General features: G+C 40.4%; 1 protein-coding gene across 10 annotated transcripts in view; it reads right to left on the reverse strand.

Annotated features, from left to right (window-relative positions):
• POLN (DNA polymerase nu) overlaps positions 1-18,293 on the reverse strand; it is a 190,228-nt gene that overhangs the window by 72,261 nt on the left and 99,674 nt on the right. For all 10 annotated transcript variants that reach the window (XM_075194212.1, XM_075194210.1, XM_075194206.1 and 7 more), the window contains 2 exons: positions 17,938-18,015; positions 6,138-6,252 (listed from right to left, as the gene is read on the reverse strand). In XM_075194212.1, the coding sequence (XP_075050313.1) occupies positions 6,138-6,252; positions 17,938-18,015 (193 nt within the window). The remainder of the gene's footprint in view (positions 1-6,137; positions 6,253-17,937; positions 18,016-18,293) is intronic.

Genomic DNA, 18,293 nt, shown 5'->3' on the forward strand with positions numbered 1-18,293 from the left:
GATTTCTGCTCCACAACTTACTCTCCCGATCCAACATCCTGACAGTTAGTGTGACCTTTCAGGAAACAGTGTTTTGGACGTTCTCGGTTGCTGTCTCACTATTTACCTTCTCTAACCTAGCCTCCCAGTTACAATCTCATCTCACGAGGGGTCAAGAACATTTCAAAAGCTGACAGGTTAGGAGTCTGCCCAGGGGTGATCTCTTGGTAGCGGGAAAGGACTAGTGGCACTTGAATCAAGTTCCAACTCTTATTCTATTCAATTCATTCTACCGAGTACCACTACTTTATGTTCACACTGGTTTATGGCTAATTGAAAGTATGTGATTTGTTACCACTACTCATACATTATACATCTATTATTAATAACATGAATACCCCTATCCTCTATTATAACTCTAGGGCTATCACATTAAATAACAAAAGCTTTGAGTATGATACAGTAATACATTAGACACATTTCAATACACCTCTACCCAGACATATTTCATTGGTACACCTGTGTATACTTGAGGATCCTGCATGGTGGTAATTGGATGACGTGTATTTGTTTTACCTGGAGGAAAACCCATCAGCAGGAGGGATATGGGATGGCTCTATTGATCTACCTTGTCCATCTCTCCAGAGTCCACCAGACTCCTCACCACATCTCTTCACCTTCCAGACAGTTTATCCCTCGGGTAACGCAAATCTTCCTATATTAACCAATATGTGTATGCGTGCATGTGTGTGTGTGTTCACCTTTTTAAAACTAAAACAATACAATGAAAAACAAACAAAACATAGATTTGTTAGCTGTCACATAAAACCCTGCTGTCTATTTGACAGCTATGTTCTCCCTGGTGTGACAGCCCTGTATGGTTGTGCGTGTAAGTGTGGACCTTACTAACAGCTACTTCAGTTGGTAACTGTGTCACTGTCTAAAGTCCTCTATGTAGTGTCCTAATCATGTGCTGGTATTGCTATAAAACGATTTCTCAGTCACCTCAACATCGCCCTCTAGGCTAGAAAAATGCTAAAGACCAATGTATATCAATCGATTTTCCCTCTGCCAACTCACATGTCATTCTCAGTACCTCATATTCAGCTACTTGACTAAGTGGGAAAGGCAAAGGGGTCTCTTTCTATAACACTTTCTTCAAATATAACAGTATCCAGTACATGCCTGTCTAACAGTGAAAAAATATAAAACATGAAAATTCTACATTTTCTAGGGTTTCACATTATGTCGTATCTTGTGGTAAAAATCCTACTCCAATGTTCTATACAGAGATGCATATCTGTATGCCTAACCTCTAGCATTCTTCTGTCCTCCTGTCCTCCCCACCCTTTGTGCATCCATATAAAGGCACATTTTTGTACAGGAGGCACGAACCAAAATAAAAAAACAAAACAGATATGCAATCTATAACACATGAATCGTATTTCCACAACAGAACCTTTCTGCTTAAAAATCAGCAGTTTCTATACACATGAAAACAAAACCCCTGACTGTTTCTGTAACTCATGTCAATCTAGTGTGTGTATCTCTGAATTTGTCTCATGTAAAAAAATAAAAAATATGTTTTAGCCCCATTGTTGAGACTGTGTCTGATTTTATCTCTACCAGAGCAGAGAGAGAGAGAGAGAAGGAGAGAGAGGAGAGAGAGGGAGAGAGGGAGAGAGAGACTAGCGTTTGTGTAAAGAATGGGAAATAGGAAAGCAATGAATGATGGGAATACAAAGGTTTGAATACAAACATACATGTAGAAAGGGAGATTTTTACAACAAAATGACAGCTGGATTGGACTCTGACTCTATGGGGAAATGGCTGTATTCATTCCACTGCTCCCCTTAGCTATTTGCTAACTATGACCTCTCCCCATACTTGACTAGGGGGTCTTAACAGTGCAATCCAGTGTCGTCCGTCATTTGTTCATTAAGAACTCGGTATCTCATTGACTACATACCTTTTCAACGGACTTTTCAAACTTATGATAGAGAAATGAAAAATTTACTCTTAGTGACTCATGTTTTCTCTGAAATACATAAAACGATATTTTGGAGCAAAGTATGTACATACTTCATTGTTGGATAATGATTCTCAGCCAAACAAATTATCATGAGACACTGCAGCCTAAAACAAAAGAGTGTTCCAATTGTCTATTGTTAATTTGTCTTTCAAGAGTGATTCTTCTATTTCTCTATCTCCCTTTTTAACACTAAGTCTATACTCCTTTTGTGTCCCCTTTACCTGTGAGAAGAAAAACAAGATAGTTATCTTAAAACAGCAAACAAAACAAATATTTCTATTCTTTGCCATCGGCTAGCGATTTAGGGAAACAAACATGTGACAACATAAAATGAACGAACAAAATCAACAAAGGTTACCTTTTAAAAATCAGTTTCCTGCACACTACTACTTACCACAGTTTAAACCCTAGAGTCGGCTATATTTCTCCCCCCAGAATATTAGTTGTTACAGAGTGTGCAATCAATTGTAGGGGAACCTCTGAGAGAAGTGTACGTCTCCTTTGTGGATGTCTATGTGATTTCCAAGAGTTGTTCTTTACATTGTGGTTCATCACTGAAATTGCAGTAATGAACCACAATGTAAAGAACAACTCTCCCTATATGCACAACGCTTTATAAACAGAGGTTATCCAGAACAACTCATATCAGAAGCCCTAGCCAAAACTGAAAGGGTAACGAGGTCAGAACTAATGGTGTACAAACACAGAGAGACTAAGATGGGGTATGTTCCTTTCATTACTAACTATAACGCCTGCGAATACAGGATCAGGTCCACATTATCCAAACATTGGGACATTCTGAGGATGGATCCCATACTAGCGAATATCTTACCTGCTAAACCTGATATAGTCTTCCGTAAAAGTAGAAATCTGAAGGACACCCTGGCCCCCAGTATGATACCTGAGAGACCCCTCAATGTCAGAAAAACTTTCTTGGAAATCAAAGGCTTTAACAAATGTAATCATTGCAATATATGCAAGTACACGAATTCTGATAGAAAGGTATTCTATAATCACAACAATAGTGTGAAATATAACATCAAACACTTTATGAACTGTCAGACAACTTCCGTCATCTATCTACTTGAATGCAGCTGTGGCTTAAAGTATATAGGCAAAACCAAAAGGCCTTTAAAAATACGTATATACAAGAGCATATCCGTAATATCAAAAATAAGATTGAATCACATTCAGTCTCTAGACATTTTATCAGTGTACATCATTCCGACCCTACCCACCTTACGTTTAAGGGAATAGAGAGTGTCTGTCTGGGTGCAAGGGGTGGAGATATTCAAACCAAACTATCCAGAAGGGAAATGTTCTGGATATTCCAACTTAACACCCTGGCCCCGGCTGGACTTAACGAAGGATATGAGATCGCTCCGTTTTTATGATGATTACGCTTTTTATGTTGATTATGCTTCCTTTGTGCTTTTATGTGTTTTATTTTATTTAACTAGGTGTCTTACCATAATTTTATACTGATTCTGTATAAGTCCTAATAGGATAATGTATCAAAATATAGGTAGGAGACACACCAGGTTTATGCAACCTTTGCCTTGCTGTATATGCTAATACACATAGGTTATACATGTGGATATATACATTTTATATGTTTCCTCATCATCTTTGTCTTTATATATTTTTATATTATGTTATTATGTTCTACAACTGTATGATGTCACTATGCTTGTTATTATGCTTATTATTTATTATTTACTATGTACCACTCAGTATGTTATTACTATCATCTATTGCTGCTATACCTTAATATTATCATCTAAGGTCACTCTGTTTTCCCTCAACCAAGATGGCCCCTTACAATTGAAATGATATGTTTATATCAACTTTGGGTTTAGCCTGCCCAAAAACAAAATGGCCACCGGCAAATCGCCGTTTTCTACACTCTTTATGCCCCTCCTGGCATTGAGCACCAGTCCCTAGGTGCCCCTATGAACCTATTCAGCCATTCCTGAAACAAGTGAGAGATAACTCACTTTAAACACAGCAGAATAATCGCGGCTCGGTCGCGCATGCGCAGTAGCGATCGCGCATGCGCAAAATGGCCGCCGCCATATACAAATTACACTCCTGTAGATAGGAAGTGTTTTACATTCCTCCTGAAGAAGTCATTAGACGAAACGCGTTGAGGCCTTTCCACTGACTGTGCATCCCTGTCCTGAGTCTACCTGGAGTATCTAACCATTGAGTTTTCTGTGCGGAGACTGTGGGAAGTTCTTGTGTATACCCGAGGGGCTGGTTTTACAGCAATCAGTGTAACCTGTATAACAGATAAGCTTGTTTTTGATTGATTTATTGTGAGTGCACATTCCATATGATTTGCTAATTAAATATCCGTTTTTTGAAATACTACACCATATGGTACATTATCTTGTTTCCCCATATCTGATGAGTGGAGGAGAGGTTTTGTGACTGGTGTATGACTGAGGAACAGACATACAGATGTGCTGATTATGCAGACTTCTGGAGAAACATCGTGATACCGGGGAAGCTGGTTATATTATTATACTGGAAGCTGCTACACAGCTAAATGGTTCCTGCCTTTGAATAAAAGCAGTCTATGCAGATTAGCTATTTTATTGATCTTCTGGTGTGTTGATTATGGTGATGGGCTATCACAAATACACACTAGTCCTCTGATTTTTCTGTCTTTTACATACATGTAAGACTGGACTTATAACCTTGGTCCAAGAGGACTATCCAGAATCTTGAAAGATCTATTTACTTATGACTTATATTTTCCACTGAACTTTGGCTTATTTTCCAATACTGTCACACCTTGAGCGCCGATTCCTGCACTATACCTATCTATGTACTCTGGACTTACCACCCATTATAAGGAAGGCTGCCTCCATACGTGGAAGAGGTATTTTTGTGGACTCTTTTGAAATACCATATATATACAATACTGTTGTTTGCGCCAATTGTTTATTGCTGTATATCTTTTATATATATATATATATATATATATATATACCGTATATACTCGAGTATAAGCCGAGTTTTTCAGCACATTTTTTGTGCTGAAAAAGCCCTTCTCGGCTTATACTCGAGTGATGGAGATCCAGATCTCAATAAACAGTACTGAAGGGAATGGTGGTATATCCGGAGGCTCCAAACTGTATAGGAGATAACAATAAGGAACAATGCAGAGCAGTGTTGGAGTGTATAAAAAACCTTCTTCTTAAAGGAACGGAACTTTGTTCCATTATAAATATCTATGAGGAAAAAAATGTCAATAACATTAAAACCTCACCTACACTCATTTGAAAACTAATAAAAAATAATAAAATCTAACACTAAACAGCAGGTACCAAACGTAGCCCAACTCCTTGGCCACTTATACATAACTGAGGTGGATGGGGTTGCAGAGGTGAGGAGTCAGCAGCAAGTTTAGTTCTTAACTGTTTAAGTGCCAACTCCAACACCCTTAGACAACCCCAAGGTAGCAGTGTCCTCCAGAATGGATGATGGAGAAATATATTGTATTCCAAACCACTGATATTTTTTTTTTATTATATGTGTTATCCCAACACAGTAAAAATTACACAACGCATGGAAATTTCTTTTAATCGCAAAGCATTAACAGGGAAGTTAGTTTGACTCCTCCCTAAAATTATATTGGGCCATTTTACAGTATATGCATTTTTTTCCAAAATATCCAGATCTTATTTATTTGTACACTTTACCAAAGCAGATTTACCATTCTGACAAGTGAGACATTTATTTATATGGGAAATGGATTTTTAACTAACTTACATTAAACAAAAGTGTTCATTTTGCCATCATAGAAAACATTGTTATTTTACTCACAGTCCTCTCTTACTGCAATACTCCTTTAGAATATGGGCCAGAAAGTTATCAGAGCACAGAACAAAAAGCATGAAAACATACATTTTTAGAAGTAGAACCACCCATCTTGTAGGCAGGCACTTCAAAGTGTATTGTCTGCTCTTTAAGGAATCTGTGAGGTAAGTCACCCGGACTTTCCAGAAGAGATGGCAACTATCATATTCATGAGTCAGTATTTGTTTGAGAAGCTTCTATATTTGATCTCCCAATTAGCAGAATATGAAAATCATCTGTATTAAAATATTATACTTACCACTGAGAAGCCAGATTTGTAAAGATATCAGTTGTTTCCATTTCATTAAATAATTGTAAAAGTTCAGGATCAGATGAAAAGTGAGCAAGCAAACGCAGCTCTATTTGTGAAAAATCTAAAAGGAAAATATAGCATAACATATTCTAATACATTTGTAGAAAGAAAGAACACATAATAAACAAAATGTATACAAAGTATTGATTGGCCCAGGGTGAAGATCACCTAACTCTTTGCAAAACATGAAGGTTAACTTGTAACTCTACCCCAAAAGTATTTTGTCATAGTGACAAATACAAGACAAAGCACACACACACACACACAACACACAATACACACACACGCACACACACACTTCCAACATCTTATTATTTCCAATAGTACAAATAATGCCATGGCAGGATTTAGGGAGATAAGAGCAAAACTCTGATAGTACTGGCAAACATTAGGAACTAAGATTCTGACTATGATTTGGTTTTAAATTAGCCTTGGTTTTAGGTTAGGTCTAGAAGTCATGTTTGGGGTAAAATAGGCTAATGTTAAAATGTAATGGTTAGGATTAAGATCATTAAATACAGATTGAAGTTACTATTTTTTTTTGACCCACAAGATGAAAGAATCATATTAGTCAAGCCGCTCCCTTGAAAGAGGAGACTTAAGAAGGAGAACTAATTCCATCTATGGTTCCTCCTATGAAAGTGCCATGAACTTTTAATGATGGCATTCTTGTTCTAGTAGGCCCACAGCAAGAGCCCCTTTTTAAAAAGACCTGACAATAAATACTTAGACACAGTCAAGAAACTAAATCTGTGTGTAATTAACCATTATATAATTTTCTCAATCAAAAGAAAACTTTTGAAACATTATATAGCTCTAATAATGACATGTCTAATGACATGTCCATCAGAAGCAGAGAATACTGCTCATGTGTTGTGAATCAACAACATTGGGAAGATTATTTTTACATTGGTGCACTTCTTTTCCTTGGTATAATAGCAATGTTGTTATTACTTTCATTGGACAAATACAGTCAAACCTACAACAAAATCCACACAAATTGTTAGTTACACGTAAGTACACTGTCAAAATTAAACTGCCAACTCTTAAGTCCAGGTAGCAGATATAAATGTTTTTTTTTGTGAAATGGTTCTGAAACAAAAGACTAGACAGAATATAATGCAATACAAAGAACCCAGCAATTGTGGTCATTGGTGCACATTTTTGTCTACCAGAATGTTAATATATGTACAAAATTATTTGAAAACAAAATAAATATATTATTGTGGTGTCTTACATAGTCATTAAAAGATTCTAAAAATGCAACAATATAACAAAAGTATAAATAACACCATTGATAAATAACTCAGCATGATGTATATCAATATTAGATGAATATACAGAAATATAATGTACAGGCAAAAGTCTCCCCCTTGTGGACACACATATTTTACAATGATTAACTGAGCCATTTTGCATGCATCATCTTATTTGATTTTTACTTCTTATTCTCAAATTAATATGTTAAATGGATCAATAATAATCCAAATGGGTTACCTAATTTCATAAATTGTTGTACTCTTAAAAGCTATGCCGAAGTGCAGCTTTGACTGCAGGGCATTTCTTTCTTCTTCTTTTTTTAACATTAATAATTGTTATTAGAGGTTTATCTCTGAGGGAATGGGGTACAGAAAAAAGATTGGGGGTTAGAAAGGGGGGTACATAGTGGGGAGCAGATATAACAGTATATACCTAGCTATTAAACATCATCTTAATTACAGAGTAATAAACGCATATTAAGAGTCTATAGATAGTATGGATGTGGAGTTTCAATCAGGGACTAAGGGTACGGGCCCCTCCTCCACCAAATCGGGGAGGAGGGGTCAAAGAGCTCTGCTGGGTGTATGAGACTAGATCCTTTACCATCAGTGGTAAACTTGTGCCATGACATCCATTTATCGATAGGAGAGGAGGGCGCCATAAAGAATGGGACATCTAGTATCTCCATGCGGAAACTAAAGTGGATTTTTGCAATAATTTTGTGAAGGGAAGGAGGAGATTGTTTCCAATGTTGGGCTATTGCCGCTCTAGCAGCCACCAAAATATGGCCATAGACATATCGATAGTATTTAGGCAGCTGATCAGGGTAAAGGTAAATGAAAACAACGAGTAGGGATAAAGTCAAGGATAACGTAAGATTTCGAGCAAGGTCAAAGACCTTTTGCCAGAGAAGCTGGACATTGGGGCATAGCCAGAATATATGCATAATATCTACTATAGCCCCATGGTTACGCCAGCAGAGCTTGGATTGATGAGGTCAGATCTTCTGGAGACGGGCTGGGATAATTGAGATTGTAGATAGGTTACCATAGGATTCCACATTAAGAAAGGGGAATGTTGAGATCCGTTTCCCACATACACTGGAAGATGTGTTTGGGAGTGTCAGGGAGGCAGGATAGATATTGGTACCAAAAGGAGATACCACCCTTGTTGCTGCCCTTAGTTAGTCTGGCATGGAGAAGAGGTGGGGAAGGTGTAGTAGGCGGTCGTGGTGGCAGAAGTCCCTGATCCAATGCTGCAGCTGCAAGTATTTATAAAAATCTTTAGATGGGATGTCATATTAATTCTGTAGCTGCACAAAGGAGCAAAGTCTCCAAGATTCAAACAGATTTATGATGGAGGAGATCCCCACTTGGATCCAATTAGATAGATCAAAGTCGGGATGCAACATGGAAATTGTGTGGAGGGATATGTTGCCAGTTGGGGTATAAAATCAGTGGTGGTTCCAATGGTTCTATCCCAAACTTTAAGCGCATCAAGGAGAGATGTTGGAGGGTCATGGGAGCTGGGTCTCATAGAATTGGGGAGTCATATCAAATCTGACACAGGGCACAAGCTTTTTTCAGGTCCACCCAAAGTTTTTGCAAGGCCGGAAGTGCCCAGTCCCTAATCTGAGAGAGGATGCAAGCTTCTTGGTAGCGGCCAGAGGCAGGCTGGGCTGGGGGGCAGGGGGGCACCTGCCCCCCGGGCCAGTCCCATAGTGAGCTAACTTGGGCTGGGTCACTGGGTCACCTGCATTTGTTTTCCATTAAAACAAATGCAAATGCTAAAATATGCCAGCCCTCCCCTGGTAGCGGGTCAGGTCTGGCAAGGCTATGCCTCCAGATTTTTTGAACAGAGTCATACGTACACAGGACAGCCTAGATGGTTTACCCCTCTTAATGTAACAGAGCATCAGCGAGTGGAGTGCTGACATAAACTTCTTTGGGAGCATGTAGGGTTGGTCCTAAATAGGTACATAAGCTTGGGGAGAAGCATCATTTCAAAGGCCACCCTGCCCAGTCATGAGACCGCATATGTTATCTAAGAACTCGATAACTCGTGCAGAATGTTATGGCCCACGACCAGCAAAATGAGCTTTTAGAACAATTAAGAGTAGAGATCTTCACCTTTAGCAGCCGCCTATCCCGTAAAGCTTTATGTGCTCACAGGTACTCAGATGCCCCCAGGTCTTAAGCTCAGAGTAGTAAAAGCTCATGAAAGATGGCCATAGCGCAGATGGAACCGGGGGCGCTAGCCCAGACTGAAGCGGGTGGTCAGAGGCAGGCCGAGGTCAGAGGTCCGTAGCGAAACAGCGAAGTGCAGAATACAGGTCAAAGGGTCAGGGTCACAGGCAAACAGCGGTCCAGAATACAAGATAAAAGGTCAGGGTCATAGGCAAACAGGCAAGGTCCAAGGTACAGGCAAAGGACACAATGGAAGATCAGGTAGACAGGAATACAACAGCAGGTTAGCAACAATACAGGACTGGAACTGGCAGGGAGACTAACCCCTCCCTGCCTTAAATACTGAAAAATGACCAATAAGCAGGGAGATGTGGAATAGGGTAATTGGCTCCCAGGAGGAGACTGATTAATGGGCTAATTCGCCCCTTAGGTTTTAGGGCACACGCGCCTGACTTTCAGCATTGCCGGGACGCGGCACTGACCTAGAACGAAGTCCCGGCCGTGTCCCTGACAACAGTCGGGACACACGAAGCGGAAGTGACATCCCGGCCGTTGTCATGACAACAGCCGTAACGTAGGTAGGAACGAGATGAGCTATTAAGGGTAGTTAACGTCAAATACCTCTAAAATGTTTGCAGGGACATGGATCCCTAGAAATGAAATCGATTGTTTTTTCCAGACATATTTAAACTTTAATTTTAAATGAGCCGAGGAGTCAGGGGGAATGTTAAGTGGAAGTGCTTAAGTCTTTGTGGTGTTTAGCTTGTAATAGGAACCTTGACTATATTTATTCAGTATGTGGCGTAACAGGCCTAGCGAGGTCCCTGGGTCAGATATAAATGAAAGGACATCGTCTGCCAATAGACACAGACTGTGGCTGGTTCCCATGAGGTCGAAACCCCTACAGGCCTCTGAATGTTGCAGTTGTTCTGCCAGAGGTTCAATTGCAAGAACATCGATAAGGGGTGATAGGGGACACCCCTTTCTGGTAACATTTTTGATAGGAAATGTATTGGATAGGAAGACGTTGCTGAAGAACACTTTAGCTGACGGGCCTTGTTATAGGGCCATATTTGCCTGCAGGATGTGCCACTGTAAGCAAAATTTAATTAAGACTTGGCTCATGAAGGTCCAGTGCAATCTGTCGAAAGCCTTCTCGCATCCAGAGAAAGCATCAACAGTTCGGCACGCCACCTCGAGGCATATTCTACCAAATTCAGGACTCTCCTCGTATTATCGTACGTCTGGTATCCCAACACAAACCCCACTTGGTCAGGGTGAATGAGAGTGGGGATGAGGGGGCAGCTCTTGTTGGCAAATAGTTTGGCATATATTTTCAAATCCGTATTAAGAAGGGCTATTGGCCTGTAATTTCGGCAGTCTGTCGTGTTTTTCCTTGGTTTCGGGGTAGTCACAATACAGGACTCCAACATCTCCTCAGGAAACCCACCACAGACTGCACCCGCATTAAACAGGTAAAACTAGTATGGGAACAAGGTCCTTCTGGAAAGTAGAGTAGGAATCATTGGTGTAACCACAACGGCCAAGAAGACCTTTAATGACCTCAATAACCCGGGGAGGTCCATAGAGTATTCAGGGCTTGGAGGGCATCTGAGTCTAGGGAGGGAAGGTGTAGATGGTATAGGTTTTCCCTCCGGTGGCAAATGCGCGCCAAGTGTCAAACAATTCATACTCCGCTGATAGCTTGCAAAATGAGAGTGAGAGGCCCACAGTGTTGGAGAGTAAAGTGGTATCCGGGGGGGTAAACCTTGTCTAGTCATGGGTCTAACATTAGATTAACATTACCCAGCAGAATAAGGCTACCTATTCGAAAATGTTGTATTTCCCTAAACACGGCCTTCAAAAAGGATATTTGTCAGGAATTGGGGGAATATAAGGAAACTACCATAACTGCCTTGCCGTTCAGTTGACCAGTCAAGATCAAATATCGACCTTGTTTATCTTTTTGGTGTATTGAGAACAATTTGTTGGAACCAAACTAGATGGCCACGCCATTGCGTTTAAGAGGACTGTTGGCCGAGTAGCATCGGGGTAGTATTTATCTCTAAGTAGTGCTCTCTGGAACAAAAATGAATTACTGCAGCACAACCACATCCACCTTATGTTTGAAAAATATGCTATTAGCTAACCATCTTTTGTTGGGGAGTTTAGGCCCCATACATCATCATCATCATCATTTATTTATATAGCGCCACTGATTCCGCAGCGCTGTACAGAGAACTCATTCACATCAGTCCCTGCCCCATTGGAGCTTAGAGTGTAAATTCCCTAACATACACACAGACAGAGAGAGACTAGGGTAAATTTTTTATAGCAGCCAATTAACCTACTGGTATGTTTTTGGAGTGTGGGAGGAAACCGGATCACCCGGAGGAAACCCACACAAACACGGGGAGAACATACAAACTCCACACAGATAAAGGCTATGGTCGGGAATTGAACTCATAACTCCAGCGCTGTGAGGCAGAGGTGCTAACCACTTCACCACCGTGCTGCTTGAACAAACATCTGCTGTATTGGGAGGGAAGTGGCAAAGTGAGTAACATGTGGGGGTGTGGAGTCTATGGCAAAGGAAGAGAGAACGGCAACCTGAAAGGGTATAAAAGGGGAAGGCTGTGGGTCTGAGAGTCTCAGCGTAGGTGTACGTATGTATGTAGAGACCCATTACTAGGCGAAGAGCGTACCTACACCTGAGTTGTAAAAGGCAATGACAATGAAAAGGATAGCATAATAGTGCAAAATAGCAGATTAAGTATATGAAGGTCAACAATCAACATGTAACATTAATACAACTTGATATAAAAGGGCCCTGGAGGGGAACCACCAGGGGCACAGGGAGCGGACCGGTGGGCCAAGGATGGCACAGGAGCCACGGGATGGAGTATGCCTCTAAGGCAGGTCGGGTCCTCAGCCACCTGGTCCACCACCAAGGCCGTGATAGCAAATCAATACAAGCAAAATACAAATTGCAATATTATGAGGTAAGGTTACCAGGCCCTCCACGTCACATAGGAACTCGTGGATCATCCTAAAAAACAAAATGAAAAGACAAAAGCCAACGAAAATAATAATCTATCAACATTAACATAGGCAGCCCAAGTCATAGTTGTCCAGAGAGTTCAACTATGGGAAGTGTGTGCCAGGTGAGAAGGCGGTGCATTCCTGGTAACAAAGCAAACACTAACATAAAGAGGCGGTACCTGGAAGTCCCGATGGGAGCTCCCTGATCAGGGTAGTACCTGCAAATGAAGAGGGTTATAAAACGTTACAGCTAGAATGTTGCAAGATCAAGAGCGTCCTGCAGTTGACAGGTCAGGTTGAATCCGAGGTCGAGGTAGAAAGTTGCTTGGGGCACAGGGCATTTCTTTTCTTTGCCCAAAGTCATAGGTCTGAAGTAGTTGACGTCAGGAACATATTTGGTAACTTTTTTTGGGCCCATTGTGTAGACTGTCAAGGGATGGCCAAGCCAGGTCAATAGTTACACAGGTGTGGTAAAAAGCTAGATCAGATTGCCAGAATAAATTGAATGGTAAGATTAACAAGATATGAGTGGAATGGTATTGTATATATCAGTTATCAGACATCTTCATGCTAAGAGAGTGTGCACTGTTCAGTCTGTAGAAGTTCATATGTACTATGGGTCACCAGTCAGATTTCAATGAAAAAGTGTGGGTGGACTCAAAAGGCACAAGGTGTAGAGATGTATAATAGCCACTGGGTGGCAGCAGAGCCCAGGTGCAATAATGGCAGAGAATGTGGGTGAGGTACGAACTAGCGACAAGTAGAAAGTCTACAATTACTACATGTCGCTATAACAGCTAAATATGGGACTGGAGGTCATTATTCCCAGCCATACATGTCTTCCATCTCTGCCTCTTTCACAGATTAGTCTCTCTCATTACTTACACAAAAGGGGGAAAATACATTCACCACTGAATACATTTCAGTTGTTTCTGTAGTGCCCCATGTGACTACCAGAAATTACTTAACACCAATGCGACACCTCACTGGGCATATTCCCAGCCCAGTATGGACATACACTCACACCTAAGCAAGTATCACATTTATTTTCTTAAAGGAAATACCACCAAAAGGCTATATCCCTATTTAACAATAAAAGACAGAACACCCATACTGTGTACACGTTAATATACAAAGGGTGCACATACTGCAAGTGACAACTACCCTGTAGGCCTTGGTGTTGTAATCCAAGAAAATTGTGGGTGTCAAGGATACTTCTGCCTTAGTGTGACAGCAGTTAATCCCAGGCATTACCCCGCTTTTTGGAGGGGACACAACCATGCTAAAACCTACAGGCTTCTCTGAGAGATATTTTTGGTTTATTTTTCCTTTCTACTGCCAGTGCATATGGAACCATAACCTGCAGCCAGCCTGGTCTCTTATATCACCCATCTTACTTGGTCTTACATGCTGGTGCTCTCTGGATACAGGGGAAATCCAACCCAGGAAAAAGAAATATGGTTCCACTTATCTCAAGACTTTGGCAAAGGGAAGATAGTTCTGTCTATCCCCCCTGAATTCCCCACTGTGACTGGCTCCATTGAGTCAGGTATTAAGATTCTGGGATAATTGGGGACAATACATGAGGAATAATGGCCAGTGATCACTATATCATGGAAAGGATTTGGTTCCCTCCCCAGTTTAAACCGTTAAGTGAAAAAAAACTGTATGTCTATCCTCTGGCACTGCTTGGGGAATTCTTCATTATGTGACACAAAATAGTGCACACACATTTCACATACTGCCATTTTCTGAATTCCAATGAGTGCCTAACCATCTGAATGCTTGCATGTAATGTGTGTGTTTTAAAAGAGCACAGAATTTGTTCATAGTTCCAACTGTAATTAAATTCAGGCTTATCTCAAGATACACTTCCATTTGAATCTGGGTGTATGTAAGCTCTGCCTAAACAGTACTTGCCATACGTAGATACACAGAACACACTGTCCTATATGCACAAGGATATGTACAATAAAAGGTCACAAAACACATAAAATCTTTATTTGGTCATGAAATAAAATAACAACTGTTATCAGTATAATCATTTATATAAATCTTAAAGTTGTTCTGTGATAGCTAGTGGCTATCACTTTTTAATCAAAGACTATGCCAGTATCAGTCATCACAATCAGTCGGCATCTACACCTGCCTTGTAGGTGGTGCAAATAACGAGGCTGAAAACAAGCATACTTACGAGAAACCCAGGACTTAAATCAGCCGCATCTGTGTTGGAAAGCCCTCAGTGTACATGGCATACATTTGTCCACACCTTCCCTCTCCCCTTTCAGACTCCTAAGTTATAGGCAGTCATAGGTATCATTTGCATTCAGACATGAATTGCATGCAATTGCATTCATTAGCGTAATGTCTGTTTCTGGGCATCAGCAGAGCTATTTCCAGCAACATATGGTACACAGACAGACTTATGTCCAACATGAATCCGGCCCATTGTCCACTAATATCCACATTTCTTTTTACCTTACAAAGGTATGTCAAACACATGCTGTCTTCATTGCAATATCCACCATTTCGATATCCATCATGATGGTTGTCAAGAGAAACTTACATTTGTAGTCAATACGTCGAAATCGCATTAGATAAAGTGCATATGTCACGATCTGTCTCTGGCTGCAACCTTGCATCTAGATGCTGCTGTGCCTTCCCCTGATCTTGGTTGAAGGTTGAAATATATGTATCCAGCCTGAAGTACCACGGTTCCACCAAAGGAACCACTGTGATACTTGAGACTGTTCTCCTACCTGCTAGAGTTAAGCTCATTACTTCGGAATGCTTAGCACCTGTATCTGGCTTTTAAAAGACTGCCTCTCACAGCAGTCTTTGCCGTTCCATCTGTTGCCTTAACTACTGGTAGTTTTCCTGTGTATGATTCCTGATTGATTTCCTGGTATTGAACTCTGCCTGTCCCTCTAATTTGGTACCTCTTCCTATGACCCCTGACCCGGCACTGTTGTGATTTTCTTCCTGCTTTCTTCCTGGTATTGTGGTGGACTGTCTGGCTTTGACCCCTGGCTTGTTTGACCATCCTGTTTTACTGTGTCTGCAGTTTATTGCTCCTCTAGCAATCCAGCACCTACAGTCTGAGATATTTCCAGCTATCCAGCTCTTGTGTCTTCAGTTTATTGCTCCTCTAGCAATCCAGCATCTACAATCTGTAGCATCTCCAGCTATCCAGCTATATAGCTCCTGTGTCTGCAGTAGTTACACCTTCGTGTCTGATCCAGTATCCTGGCTGTTTGCCTACTTGGAACCCTGCAGACCACTACACTTTCTCTGCCTGCTGATCATCCAGTGACTTGTGCCTCCTGAGTAACCTGGAGTCATGACACCCGTGACTCATCCGGTGCCTCCTGCCTCCTGAGTAACATGGAGTCCTGACACAAATGACACATCTAAAGCCACCTTCTTCCTGAGTAACTTGGAGTCCAGTAATCCATAATTCATCCGGTGCCTTGTGCCTCCTAAGTAAACCAGGTATCCTGACACCCGTGTATTATCCTGCTTCTCCAGCCTCTGAACCAGACCTTGTTATTCTCAGCACTGCCTCTTTGAACTATATTACTACTGACCATTCTCTGCATCTGTGGTTTGCTGATTTATCCATGTTATAACTGCTATACCCTGCTCACTTGTACTTGTTGCCTTACCATTTATTGCATCCTAAACCTGTGTAACCTGTGTTATAAATAAACCACTTTGTTCCACTTACACCTAACAACATAGCTCTGGTAAGTTTATAATTGAAGAAGACTCTGGTGATGGCAAATTAAATGAATCTTCTAATATTTCCTTCCCTGTCTCTGAAGAAATCTATGCTGATAGCCTGATACATCTTTACAGTGTGTTTCTAAGTATGACATTTGACGTCAAAACCTCTGACAAAGCAGTGAAGATTTCTCATTATTTTGTAGATGGTCATTCAATACAACAAATAGGAATAACACTGGAGGACATAAAAGCAAAAAAAGCTTTGGATAATGGAAATAGCCAGGACACATTTACAGGGGGAGGTTATAGGACATACCATCAGTGCTCGAAGTAGGGCAGTATGAGATACCAGCACTTGTTAGCCCCACTTCCTTACAGGTAGCCAGGGCCGGCAGAAAGCATGATAAGCAAGGCGGGAGGGATTTGCCATGCCTTCCCCACTTCTCCACCGGCTCTGTAAATACTTACTTGGTACCGGCTCCCCCCCGCTCCCTTCTCACTGTCAGGTGTGACGTCATCATGTCCGTCACAGTCAGTGAGGAGCAGCATGAAGAGGAGCCAGAAGACCAAACAAAGGAAGACGAGAAAGAGAAGAAAGTAGTAGAACATAAGGTCATAGAAAAGTAAATAATGAACAGAAGGGGCAGCAGTGTGAAGTACTTTCAGTACTTTCAGCTAAGTACTTTGCTCTGGGAGTGTAGGGCAAAAAAAGTTCAGCAACTAATCAAAGGTCCTGACAGACATCCAAGTAAATTAAAATAATTATCTCAGAACCATATAGCTGCACTAACTACAGCCTGAAGCATCAGGTTCACACGGAAGACAAACCTCATTCTCTCTCAGTGATGTAATCAGGATAGAGAATGATGTTGCCCGGCTAGAGAATTGTGTGGAAAAATCTAGAAGGAACTAAACCATCATAAAAAACACAGATTGAATGAATTTGTAAACGAGTGGCAAAACATCCAGCGCATGTGAATCATGAATCGAACACATACAAAAACACATTGTGGTTTACATGTATTACTACATTTTGCATTTGCATTAAAGAAGTATTTTAAATGCCTGTGGTTATGTGATCTTAGGTGAGCAAATATAATTTTTTAAAAGCAACCATTACATGTATTATTGTTGTATTTGAATAATTTTATTCTTGTAATTTGCATTGTAATTTGTATATTGGATGCCTACTGTGGATTAGATTCAGTTTTGATAAAGATTGTGGTCCAAAGGTATTATACATGCATCTGGACAAAAACCTGACTTCATTATATAAGTAAGCGAGTTATGGAAATTAGTAAAAGTCCCATTGTGCAAAACTTTGTACACTTTCATGTAAGCTAGACACGGCGTGTAATATAAAAAAACATTTTATCCCATTACTTAGCTAAATGGCATTTTTGCAGTCTAATTTTGGATCAACAGAATTTGATGAAATGCAAATGCTTAGAACAGAAATATTAATTCATAAAATAACATAAATAAAGTAAGACAGTTAATTAAATGTCATGGTAAAATTCTAAATAACTTACCTGCTGCAAGGAAAGAATGGCCTTTGGCAGCTATAAACATGGATCTTGGGTTAATTGTTACAATTTCTTTGGCGTTTCCTGTTATACAAAATGCATATTAATATTTAGCAGTAAATCCGTTTCCTCAATGTTCTCATCTTACCAGAGCTCTTTAGCACATTTCTATAAATGACCCATACAATAGGTTAATACATGTAAGAAGACATTTATGAAAACTGGTACACAGAAGAAAAGGCACTCTTGCCCATATCATTCAATGAGGTGTTTGTTTTAATTTGCTAAACAGTACTAAAAATATTGCAGTAGAATCTGACTGGTTGCTATAGGTTACAGTATATTTTTCTGGGTACCAGTTT

The sequence above is a fragment of the Mixophyes fleayi genome, chromosome 1, assembly GCF_038048845.1.
Source record: "Mixophyes fleayi isolate aMixFle1 chromosome 1, aMixFle1.hap1, whole genome shotgun sequence".
In the NCBI taxonomy this organism is placed as follows: domain Eukaryota; kingdom Metazoa; phylum Chordata; class Amphibia; order Anura; family Limnodynastidae; genus Mixophyes; species Mixophyes fleayi.